General features: G+C 34.5%; 1 protein-coding gene across 10 annotated transcripts in view; it reads left to right on the plus strand.

Annotated features, from left to right (window-relative positions):
• ANKRD44 (ankyrin repeat domain 44) overlaps positions 1–12,774 on the plus strand; it is a 367,960-nt gene that overhangs the window by 228,073 nt on the left and 127,113 nt on the right. For all 10 annotated transcript variants that reach the window (XM_074215415.1, XM_074215412.1, XM_074215416.1 and 7 more), the window contains exon 10: positions 10,520–10,634. In XM_074215415.1, the coding sequence (XP_074071516.1) occupies positions 10,520–10,634 (115 nt within the window). The remainder of the gene's footprint in view (positions 1–10,519; positions 10,635–12,774) is intronic.

Below are 12,774 nucleotides of genomic sequence, written 5' to 3' on the forward strand. Positions count from 1 at the left end.
CTAGTTGTTCTTTATATTGTGATATTTGTCTTTCATTCTTGAAGAAGACCATGACATCAGGGAAGTGATGCCATGACAAGCACATGAATTGGGATTTGAGTGGGGTTGTGTGTGTGGGGGGGTGCTAAGTCACCAGACTCACTTTCTCCAAAGCCATCTGGGTCCAGTGTCCAGATATGGATCAGGATGACTGGAGATGGTTGTGGATGTGAGGCAATCAGGGTTAAGTGACTTGCCCAAGGTCACAGTGCTAGCAAGTGGCAAGTGTTTGAGGCTGGATTTGAACTCATGTTTGCTGACTCCAAGGTCAATTGCTCTATCCACTAGCTGCCTCTCTTTGTTTTGTAGGTCCTTATTCATTACTTCTTTTGCTCTTTTAAAATGTAAAAACTTGAATCTATCCTTGGTGCCTAGTCTAGTTAGGTGTATAATAAATATTTGTTGGAATGAATGAATTGGGAAAAGTTATTTTCTACATCAGGAAGGCACCTAAACTATTGGTTGAGTTTGATTGAGCTATCATAATTGAGTATACATTCTGTTTCCCATTTAAAAGAGCTTTTAGGAAAGGGGACTCTCTAGTCTCTCAGAATATATTCTTCTATTATATAGGGTGAAACCATATAAATTTTGAGTCTACTGATTTGGAATTTGTGATTATCAATTATATCTTTGCTAAGCGTGTCAATAGGGTAAATAAAATTCTAGGAAGGAATATTTTTCCTTTGGCAAGAGAACATATGTCTTTCTAATATCCTCATGCATTATGAAATTCCTATTTATAAAATATCATTGTATACTAATTAGAAATCATTCCTAGAGGTGGCTAGGTTTCGCAGTGTATAGAGCACCGGCCCTGGAGTCAGGAGTACCTGGGTTCAAATCCGGCCTCAGACACTTAATAATTACCTAGCTGTGTGGCCTTGGACAAGCCACTTAACCCCATTTGCCTTGCAAAAACCTAAAAAAAAATCATAGTTGTTGATTAAAGGAGGTCCTTTCGATGTATCTCAATTAGATAAGTTTTTATTTCATTCTAGTTTTTTGTTTACTTTTTTGTATATATTATTTCTGTAAAAATTACATTTTATTTTTAATGGAATTTCAGAATCCAGTCTTCATTATTTCAGACAGAAAACGAATTCTAGAAATAAAATTTTTAAATCTGTAAATATATTTTGGTTCAATGATCATGTATTAATGTCATTCTCCTTCTCTCTTTAAACTGTTTCCAGTGACTTTTTCTTTTACCTAGAATTATGATTTCATTAGTACTAGGAAACTCCTACATGAAAACTTGCTCTCAATAACTTATCTCTAACTTAAAGTGTTGGAGATTTTTTTTTTTTGGCAAGGCAATCATGTCTGGGGATCAAATTGAATTCAAGTCCTCCTGGCTCTGGGACTGATGCTGTATCCACTGTGCCACCTAGCTGACCAGAAAATTTCTTGAATCACTGAGAGGCTGTGATTTGTCTCTGATAATGCAGCCTTTGTGAGTCAGTAAGGAACATGAACTGGACATCAATCAAAAAAGAAATAGGAAGCTGATATGTTAAATTTCTCACTTAGCATACCATCTTGATTTTCTTATTCTGACTATAAAATGGAGCATTCATTTTCTTAGTTACCTTAATAACACCCCTTCCCTTATAACCAAGTTTTATAGATTTCTGCTAATTCATATTAAACTAAAATTACAAATGTTTGTCCATTCAGAAGTCAACTTATAATTTATAATTTAAATATACATTTATAAATGTATTTAAATTTATTACTTACTAATTTGTTTTGTAAATGAAGACCTTTCATCTTATTGTAGTCATATTTAAAGCTTATATACAATATCGTTATGTATAATAAATATATAAGTGTAATGAAGATACATATTTTGTTCAGTGTTAATACATTCTCCCATAATTGTATTTTTGGACTGGGAGTCTCAGGGAGTCACAGAGTTGTAAAGACAAATAAGGGTTCAGGAAGAGCTAAGTGGAAAATGAGAGTAAGCAATGGAGAAGGAAGATTATAGATTGTAGATAGCAAAAAAGCATCTATATGTGCATGCATAATTTCATTTACCTTGCTGACCTCCACTGCCCAAAACTGTTCATTCCCTTGTGCCCCACATTTAAAAGAAACTATTAAAAACCTTTAAAAAAAGAGCCTCTCCCCAACCAAGATGTTTGCTAGTAGCAAAAAACCCTAGGGCACTTGATATAGTTAAACAAAAAAGTAAACAATACTCTTTCTGTTTCCCCTTCACAAGAGGTTGCCATTAAACATGATTCAGATTTAATAAGAAATTTTGATGTCTTGCCAGGTTCATTAAAGTAGGATTTTGTTAAATGAGTTTTCAAGTTTCCTGTAACTTTATCCTTATTTATAGTGGTAAATAGCTGATCACCATAATTTGGATACAAACTTTTTCACATACTTTCAAAATATGAAAACTTTGTAAATCCCCTTAAACTTTTCTTGTTTTCCCAATATTCCTATATTCTCTAGTCAAAATTATATAGTTTTTGGTCTGGATTTGTGATTTCATATTTATAACTGTCTCTTCTACCTCCCTCCTCTTCCCTGCCATGCACATTCATACACATTGTTTCTCACATTTCCCTTAAACTGGGAAGTCCTAAACTAGGGTTATGGAAGTTAGATACCTTAAAGATCTTATTACCTTTTTTAACGACTATGACTCAGGTTAGCATTTGTTGATGAACAGAATTTTTGAATCATATTACCTTGTATTTCATTCTGATCTTTGGATATTTATTCAACCAAATTTGCATAAATTTTTTTCATTTTTGATCTTATGGTTTTTTTCCCCATATTCCTCTGTTATTCTCTTGTTGTGAGTCTCCAGTGAACCACTACATCCTTTTCTTAGTCTGGAACTAGATCTTCCTTTGGAAATGATGCTAATATTTCAGTATTCCTTCTACCACCACCATCACCACTCATCCTGCTCCACAGTAACTCTCTAAATGTCTATTTAATTGGACTATCAGGTTTCCAAAGACTGAAAATTGCCTACTAGTAGGCCATTTGTTAGCTCCCATCATTTTATGACCATGCCATTTTGCAATACTCAATTGTAATTCTATTTCCTCACTATTATCTTGCATCTCTCAAGACCCATTGACTTTGAAACTTTAAGATCAGTCCTAGGGATGAGTCCAGATAGTCCTAGGAGGCTCCTCCAATAGGACCATTTCTAGGTAACTGGAAAGTCGATGAAATTTTTCTTTAATGTCTCTAATATTCTCTTTCTTAGTTGGTTCTTTGCTTCCTTTCTCACTACCATTCCCCAAATAAATTTTCATATGTATGTGATGTTCTTCTTTCTATCAAAATCTGATTTTCAAAGAAAGGACTTAATGCTATTTAAGCCAATGTTCTTGCCCTTTGTGCAACAAAGGATCCCCCCACCCCCACCCCACCCCCTGCCCAATGAAATTCTAAGCATCAGTGAACAGGTCAGGAGGTGGAATATAGCTTTGTTCTATACAGACCCTCATCTAAAGTGCCAATTTTATCATTCAATTCAGATCTAGAATTCCACCTTGAGACTAACCCCATCAGGGAAGGCTTGCTTGAAGATTTCCAGGAAGGTTGTTGGGTTCTAACTTCTTTTCTAAAAATCCCAAAAGATCCCAAACTGGTATAGCCTTTCCAAGAACCATCCCCAAAAAGATCAAAATGGATCTGTTTGGAGCATTCTCTAGACCTCTTAGAGTAAAATAAAATGAACTATCTAAATATAGACCTTCACTACTTCTTTACTGTCCTGAGGGGGTCTCTTGGTGCCACTCCAAACTGGTCTGGCTTCTGCAACTGATTTAATTGCAATAACCAGACAGTAGCTTTTACATACTATCCTGTTAGAGACGTAGTCTTGAAAAAGGATCAAATGAAATTTTAAAATGCTTATTTATCTGTCACCTTCATCCAAAATGAAAGCTGCACACAACTGAATTTTCTATTTAATTCTTGAGGAGGGACTATTGTTTATCTTCATTTTCCTTCATGTTTTTGCCCCTTTCCATACATACCTCAGTACCTTACACCCCCCATCCTTTATGAGATCTAACTCTTTTCCCAGTCCTTCTGCAACTTGTACACATCAGCAGGGTTGGGTCACTGTGAGAGGGATGGCAGATGGGATTTTCTCACTTACCACTGTCTGGATCCTATCCATTCCCAAACATAGAAACATCAAAAGAACTTGACCAGAGAATACAGTCCTTTCTCCCAAGACCTGAAAGCCATATAGTTATATTATGCTGGCCAGTGATTCATAAATTTAGGACAAAGAAGTCAGCTATTGAATAGAGTCTTTTTTCTCTCTTATTTGACTGCTGCTATTGAACTAGTAAATCCTTTCTTATTTCTTAGGGTATTTGATTTAATAATTATTTTCATAAAAATATTATTAAAGTTTAATTTTTTTTCAAATATTTTGCAACCAGGCAAAATGATCTATCTGAAAATATCTGAAATTCCCATTGCTGAGCCTTTGCACCAACTATCCCTCATGTTTAACCTATTTTTCCTCCTGCCATTTATCACCTGTATGAGCATAGGCAAATTACTCAAATTCTCTTGTCCTCAGGTCCCTGACTCATTAAACAAAGGAATGAAACTAATGGACCTCTGAGGTCCCACTGGACCCTGGAGCTATAATTTTGTGCATCAATAACTTTCATTGATATAACCCTTTAAGTGAGGCAGCATAGTAGTCAGAGGACCTCAGTTCAAATTCAACCTTGAATACTTTCTACCTATTTGATCTTTCCAAATTCACATTTCTTCCTGTTCTTCAGTTTCTTTATTTGCAAAATACTAAAAATTATACTAAAAGTTCTCTGATGATCCTATAAGTTGGGTTTTTTTATTCAACTTCCTCCCTGCCTAGAATGTAAGCTCCTTAAAGTCAAATTTTACTTTTGTATTTGTATCTCTAGCACCCAGCAAATTGTTGTTGTTGTTGTAGTTGAAATCTTGTCTGACTCTGAGCCCATTGGGATTTTCTTGGTAGAGATCCTAGAGTGGCTTACTATTTCCTTCTCCAGTTCATTTTATAGATAAGGATCTGAGGCATGCAGGGTTAAGTGACTTTCCTAAGGTTACACACGTAGTGAACTGTCTGAAATCAGATTTGAACTCAGGAAGATGAATATTCTAGATTCCCAGCATAGTATACTCTATTCACTGCAATATTCAACTGGCTGTACAAGTAGTAAGCATTTATTAAATGGTTGTGAGTTGATTGATTGATTGATTGGAAAGTGAAGTGACAGAAGCACCTTTTATTTTTTTCTGAAGTACTTGACTAAATATTTAATTATATGTGTGATATTATCCCATTCTCTTTTGTTAGACATTACCCTAATACTATCTTATCTGATGAAGAAACCAAGTTAGTATGAAAAAACAAAGAAAATCTGAGGCTGTATTTTATTCATCTTTTTTGGCTTTTTTGATACTTAAAACTATGCCTAACAGGTTACAAAAGTTCATGAAATGTTTTTTTCAATAGGGTTTAAAAATAAATTAGGCTTTGGAAGGAAGATTAGAGTGTTAATATTGGGATTACTCATTCTGACTTTCTTTGACCTTTTGGTATGGAATCCTGTGAGGCAAGTAATTAAGATGACCCTTCTTGTTTGTTCAATAAAATTCTAATTTTAGATGGATAATTAGATAATGTTACATAAATTATCTTTCCCTGCTATTACATGGCTATGACACTCCATGGCTAACATGGTATGCATACTGAAAAACTTTAGTATTTGTTTTTCTTCAACCAATTATTAGGCATTTAACTTGTACTTTCAGTGGAGATTAAATATATTAATTTGCATTTCAATCAGGTTTCAAAGATTTGCAGTTGAATGTTCCAAGGATTTTTTAAACAAACAGAATTTTAATTTAGCAAAATATTTCATAATATAGAACATATTCCTTACTTTTAATCATAAGACAGTTTTATTTTTCTAATATTTGCTCTAATTTTTCATCAGTTAGCTTCAGAAGAAGAAATAAACATCTTTGAAAGAGAAAATTAATTTAAATTTTTTCCAAGCTTCAAAGTAATCTTGAAAGCATTAGTAATGATAACAAAAATTTTTTTAAAAAATTCCTGCTTTCCCTTAGTAATCCACCCTCAGAAATGTTCATTTACTTTCCCAGCTACTCTTCTAGTTCTCTGAAAATAATTAATAATTGAGCCCAGAAGTTCCCTTAGCTTGGTCTTATGGATTAGAGCACTATAAGATGTGTGCATGTGCATTGTATGGGGGAAAGGGAGAGATGAAGAAAGCTTGCCCATGAGACTGGGATAAGACATTCCATCTTTCTTTGTAAGTTTTGGTACCTGGCAACTCAGAAAGTAGAGGAGTTCTGTCACTTTCTTATGTGTTGTTCTTTTTGAAACTCTTTACTAAGGACTTGAAGAGTTTAAAATTGTCTTATTTTAAGGCTGGGTAATCCTTTAACTAAGTATGGTTCTACAACTATCCTTTAGTTAAAAAAAGAACCCTGGATTTTATTTCTTGGGTTAGCCCATTTCCATTTGCCCAGATAGGATTCTATGGTGGCCATGGTTGGTAGCTGAAGTCTTATTTCTGGGGATGCCTTTTAGGATACATAAAAACAGTTGCTTCCAAATTCAATTTAAAAGAAGATAATTTCTTCTAAGTCTTTGGAAGAGCAGAAAAATAATTATTTTTACAACTTATGAAAATTTGTGGGAAGATCAAGATATATGGTGTTCTAGCCATTTGTAATTTTGTGTAATGCATAGGAATCAGAAGGGAAATATACAAACTAAAATAGGGTATATTATAGTATATGGTTTTGTTTTGAGGTTTTGGATTTTTTTTTTGTTTTTACAAGGCAGTGGGGTTAAGTGACTTGCCTAAGGTCACTCAGCTAGATACTAAGTGTCTGAAGCTGGATTTAAACTCAGTTCCTCCTGATTCCAGGGCCAAGAATTTATCCACTCTGCCACCTAGCTGTGCCTATAATATAGTATATGTAAGGAACATATGTGAATTAAAATTTTTAACTAAAAGTTTTTTTAAATAGGTCTTTCCAAACTTTAAATATTCCATGTTTGTTGACTGGAAGCAACTGAACATATTTCTCAGTTTTTATAGTAATAAGCATCTTCTCAAATTTTACTCAAATGCTTCATTGTGGTCTAAAGGTGACTCTTGAAGACTGTCTCAACAGACTCCAAGTGGTGGTAGGTTCCTCTATACTAAGCCAAGTTCACTGAAATTCCTGACAACAGACTGTGTCTACTGTCTAAGTGCCAGCCTGAGTACAAAGAGGCCGGTCTCCAGTAAGCCATTAGGTAATGAATTTTTTGGCCACAGCAATATATAAAATAAAGAGAAATAAATGCAAAATGGCTACCTTGTCTAAGCAACCTTGCTTTATACACACACACACACACACACACATATATGAAATGATAAAAATAATAGTTTAGTAGTAATTGAGGCAAATGTATGTATTTTTTCTCCTATGTCAGACCTTGACCAATGGAGGGGCTGGCTGGCCCCTCTTCTCTCTACTCACACAGCCATATCAATTTCAGTCTCATTACCTTTTACCTAGACTATTGCAGTAGCCTTCTAATTAAACTTATCTGCCTCAAGTCTCTTCTCACTCCAACAAATACTCCATACAACTCCCAAACTGGTATTCGTAAAGAGTAGATTTGACTAGATCGTCTCTCCAAACCTCCTCCTCCCCCCTCCCCAAACAATTAATAAACTCGTGTGGTGCCAATAAATAAATTCCTCTGATTGGTATTTAACATTCTTCACAACCTACTCCCTTTCTAGTTTTTCTAAATGCTACTCTCTTCAATTTACTTTATAACCCACCAATATAGATCTATTTGCTTTTTCTTGTACTGGTCACTCCATTTCCAGTCTCTAAGTCTTACTTTTTATTTCACTGTACCCCAACTGTTGGTTCTCTTTCTCTTCCTATCCACCTTCTTACTTCTTTCAAGATATTCAACTCAAGTCTTACCTCCTATAGGAAGACTAACCTCCAGATTCTTTAACTTTTCCTTCTAAAGTTATCTTTTGTCTTCCCTGTATGTATATACATATGTATGTATGTATGTACATATTTTTGTATGTACCTATTTTTGTTCCTGTATCTTGCCCATTAGAAAGTAAGCTCCTCAGTGGATACCCTGGAGTAAGGAGAACCCAAGTTCAAATGTGATCTCAGACCCTTAATACTTACCCAGATATATAATCATTACCTAGCTGTGTAACTTTCGGCAAGTCACTTAGACCCATTGCCTTGCAAAAAAAAAAAAGTAAACTCCTTATTGACACTATTTTTTTTTTAGGTTTTTGCAAGGTAATGGGGTTAAGTGGCTTGCCCAAGGCCACACAGCTAGGTAATGATTAAGTGTCTGAGTCTTGATTTGAACTCAAGTCCTCCTGACTCCAGGGCTGGTGCTCTATCCACTGCATCACCTAGCTGCCCCTTCCTAGGGCTTTTTATGAGGATAAGGTAATATATATATAGATAGATAGATAGATAGCACTTTGTAAATTTTAAAGTGCTATATAAATGTTAGCTTGCTTTCTAGCTAACTAGTAGTAGTAGTAGTAATAGTAACAGTACCAGTGGTGATGGTGGTGATGGCAACAACAGCATGCTGTTGATGAAGAAGGGGAAAGTGTGCTAGAGACTGCTTCAATTTTTTTCAGGTGGAAAAAATGAGGTGAGGGCCTTTGCTGAGGAGGGAAGGAAGTGGTTGAGTGGGTGGCTTGATATGAATAAAGAAGCAACTGTTATACTATGGAGTTCATCAAGGAAGAGCAAAAAACTTTTCTGTTACCTCTTCCTGTAAACCTAAACTTAGTATTACTTGGTTGTTGGGAGTCATTGTTTGAATATTTATCTTTAAAATGTGATATTTGTCTGATCTAGTCTTTGATATTAGATATGACTTGATTTTTTCCATGTCTTCCATGAACTCTGATTATAACCATAAATTAATATTCTCCAAAGAATCTATACATCTTAAAATGTATAGATGAAAATCATAACTTGAACCTGGGCCAGCCCATAGTTGTGCTGATTAAAACGATGAATAAAGGATTAAGATTTATGAGAGTTTTGTTGACCATTCTCTGAACCTTGAGGTTTCACCTATCTGCCCAAATTAAACTGACCTGTCAAGCATGATTTGCCAACTAATCTGTTGTAATCTTTGGTGCTGTGGGCCCCAAAGTTCCCTAAGGAAATTGTTGGGAAATTGGACTATACAGAGTTACCTTTTTGGATATTCAAAATATTTTGAGTGGTTTCTTTGGTATGAATCAATACTTAATAATATTTAAAAGTACAATTCATTTTATATCAAAACAAACATGATAGGGGGAGCTAGGTGGTACAGTGGATAGAGCCACAGTCCTGGAGTCAGGTGGACCTGAGTTCATATCTGGCTTCAAATATTTAACAATGGCTAAACTATGTGACCTTGGGCAAGTCACTTAACCCCGTTGCTTTAAATAATTAAAATTTTTTTTAAAAAAATTACAAACTTGAAAATTAATACTTTTTTCCTTGTTTGACTATTTTTTCTTTTCTCTTTGACTACATTTTTTTCTCACCCTGCAACCTTTTACTCAACTTTCACCACCAGGCAATTCTTTCTAGTCTTATGCACAATGTTCACACAATCAATATTTATTATATGAAAGTACCTTTTCCTCTATTACCTCTTCACTTCTATATTATTTTCTCTTTTTTAGATTATAAACTCTTTATTGATAGGGGCTATTTTCATGACTGCCATTGAATACTTCGTATATCACTTTAAGAATACTACTAAAAGCACTGATAGGTTATTAAAATGGAATTTTTATTAATTCGAATTTCAATTTCCTCATGCATGCTTTTACAAATTTTCACAGACCGCACAGATTTTCAGAACTGGAAAAGGACCTCATTGAAGACTATATGTTAAGCTAGGTAGCTAAAATACTTTTATTCTTATTTTTAGTAGTTTAGCTTATTCTCAGGTAAATATTGAGATGAAATAGGCTTCAGCATTTCATTTTTGTTAAATTTGGTTGCATTTTTAGTTTAGGGCAGAAATAAACTTGTGATAATGTGAGTTGTCTCAGGGGAATTTTTAAGGTAGTCTCTTTGGATTAGGCATATTTTGCCAAGTGTAGCCTCCATAGACAGATTCATTCTCTGTTTCTTTCTCTCATTCTCTCTCTTTCCACATATAGATACATAAACATATGTACTTTCCATGATTAACATTATATCTCTATTTAATGATGTACCCATAAAAAGTATTTTGTTACCTTGGGATAAAATGTGATGTCTTTACCATTAAGTATGAAAATGCACACTAAGCTGGGAAAAGTGGGTATTTTGTGAATATAAATAGCATATCATCCAACCCTGGAATCATCCTAAATTCTTAGATTATGCCATGTTAAAATCTCTCTTTCAGGAGGTGAAATTGATTGCATCGATAAGGATGGCAATACCCCTCTCCATGTGGCTGCAAGATATGGTCATGAGCTTTTGATTAACACCTTAATAACCAGCGGAGCTGACACAGCCAAGTAGGTTATAGAAAAAATACTGTTCAATAATTGTCAGATACTAGTAATCCTGCCAAATAGATTTCACCATGCAGGAAATTTATTCAGATTAGAGATAGAGCTCTAGTATTGCTCTAAAAACAAATTCAGTGTGAAATAAAACAGCTTTTAATGTCACATGTGACTGAGATGATTTTGTCTTTTAGTTACTTGAAGGTGCAAGTATATTTCAGCATACCTTAATAAAAGGTCACAGAATTTTAGAGTTGGGAAAGACTCTGAGGTATTATTTAGTCCAAATCCCTTCCATTTGTAGAAAGGCTGAGTGAAATGACTTGCTAAAAGTCTTTAAAGGATGCTTCTAAATTCTGCATTCTAATGATGCTGTTTTTCAGGTCATTTGCTGATTTCCTTCTAGAAAATTAGTGTTTGTTAAATCCTGGTCTGGGAGGGTCTAAAAGACTTGAGTTCAGATTTTACATCTGATACATTCTATATGATCAAGGAGCAAGTCACTTAATCTCCCAAAGCCTCAATTTCTCTATCTGGAAAATGTGTGTGTGTGTGTGTGTGTGTGTGTGTGTGTGTGTGTGTGTGTGTGTGTTATTATTATAGTAATTGTTGTAATAATTATGTGATTCAGTAGGAAGAATAATATTTTATATAACTAAGAAGATTTTATATTGGTGTTTACATTCTCCTCTTACTTTGTTTTGTTTTAATAATTTGACCACAGACTAGCAATTGGGTGTGTTTACTACATTATAAAAGATGACTCTGACAGTGTTTTTACATTAATTCCAAAATCATTCACTGAGTGCTTATGGTGGGTTTAGCACTGCTCTACATGCTATAATAGGAAAGAAATATATGACATGGTCACTGCTCTCAGGCTGCAGTCTTTTGAGGGATATAAGATAACCTGAAACATAAGATTATGTGATAAAATTCTCCCAAAATATAACCTATAGAATAGTACCTGATAGACACTGAAGATGAAGGAAATGGGATTTGAAGCATGAGATATATTTGGATATATGAAGCAAGCTGCCTGTGTCAGGCAAGTCTCGTAACTGTTTGCCTGAGTTTCCTCATCTGTAAAATGAGCTGGAGATAGAAATGGAATAATACTTCAGTATTTTTGCCATGATAATGAATAAATGACTATTGAGGATGGGGAGAGGTAGGAAGCTATAACCAGAAAGGTATGATAGTATGAGTAAAGTTGTGGAAGTAATAATGAGCAAAATGGGATTCACCCCCATTGAATCTAAACTCTCAAAGGCTGGGAAAAACTTGTATTTCTCTAGCTCTAGTTCAGTGTTTGTTCGGGCCCTTAAACATAGTAGGAACTTAAAAATGCTTATTGAATTGAATTCAATAAAAAGTAGAGGTCAATGAGTAGAGTAGACTAATTGAAGTGGTGGGCATGTGTTTGGAGACTAGTAGGGGGAAAGGTTGAATGGATAAGACAATCAGATTATACTGAAGATCTACAATATCAGAAAAGAATTTGGACTTGATATCATAAAGAGTGGAAAGCTATTAACTTTTTTTTTGCAAGGCAATGGGGTTAAGTGACTTGCCCAGGGTCTCACAACTCAGGACCTCTTGAGTCCAGGGCCAGTGCTCTATTCACTGCGTCACCTAACTGCCCCAATAAACTTTTATGATCAAACCTTTTAAAATCTCTATTTAAACCTTTAAGTTGTATGTTTTAAAATGTTAACTGTCATAAAATCATTCCTAAGATATAAAGAATCAATTTCTTAACACAACTGGCTTCAAGCTGCTTCATTCATTCAACAAGTGAGGTTATTTCTGATGAAACAATATGACTTATAATGGCTTATGTGAATAACCATAGCTCAAAAGAATATAACTAACCAAACTGATAAACTTACTTGTCTATTTTCTTTCTTATGGAATTTAGGAGCTGGAAGGAATATTAGATATCATCTTTTTTAGGTGAGGAAATTGAGGTTAGAAGAGAAGTGACTTGCTTTAAATCAATGAACTTGAACCCTGGTCTCCTGATACCCAGGCTAGTGGTCTTTCCCCCTGTACCATTCATTGATCATTCTTTAATCGATAGTGATTTGGTTTTTAGATCCTATTTATTTTGAAGTTCAGTAAGAAAGAAAGATATATGAGTGCTGAA

This window comes from Macrotis lagotis, chromosome 1 (assembly GCF_037893015.1).
Source record: "Macrotis lagotis isolate mMagLag1 chromosome 1, bilby.v1.9.chrom.fasta, whole genome shotgun sequence".
Classification (NCBI taxonomy): Eukaryota; Metazoa; Chordata; class Mammalia; order Peramelemorphia; family Peramelidae; genus Macrotis; species Macrotis lagotis.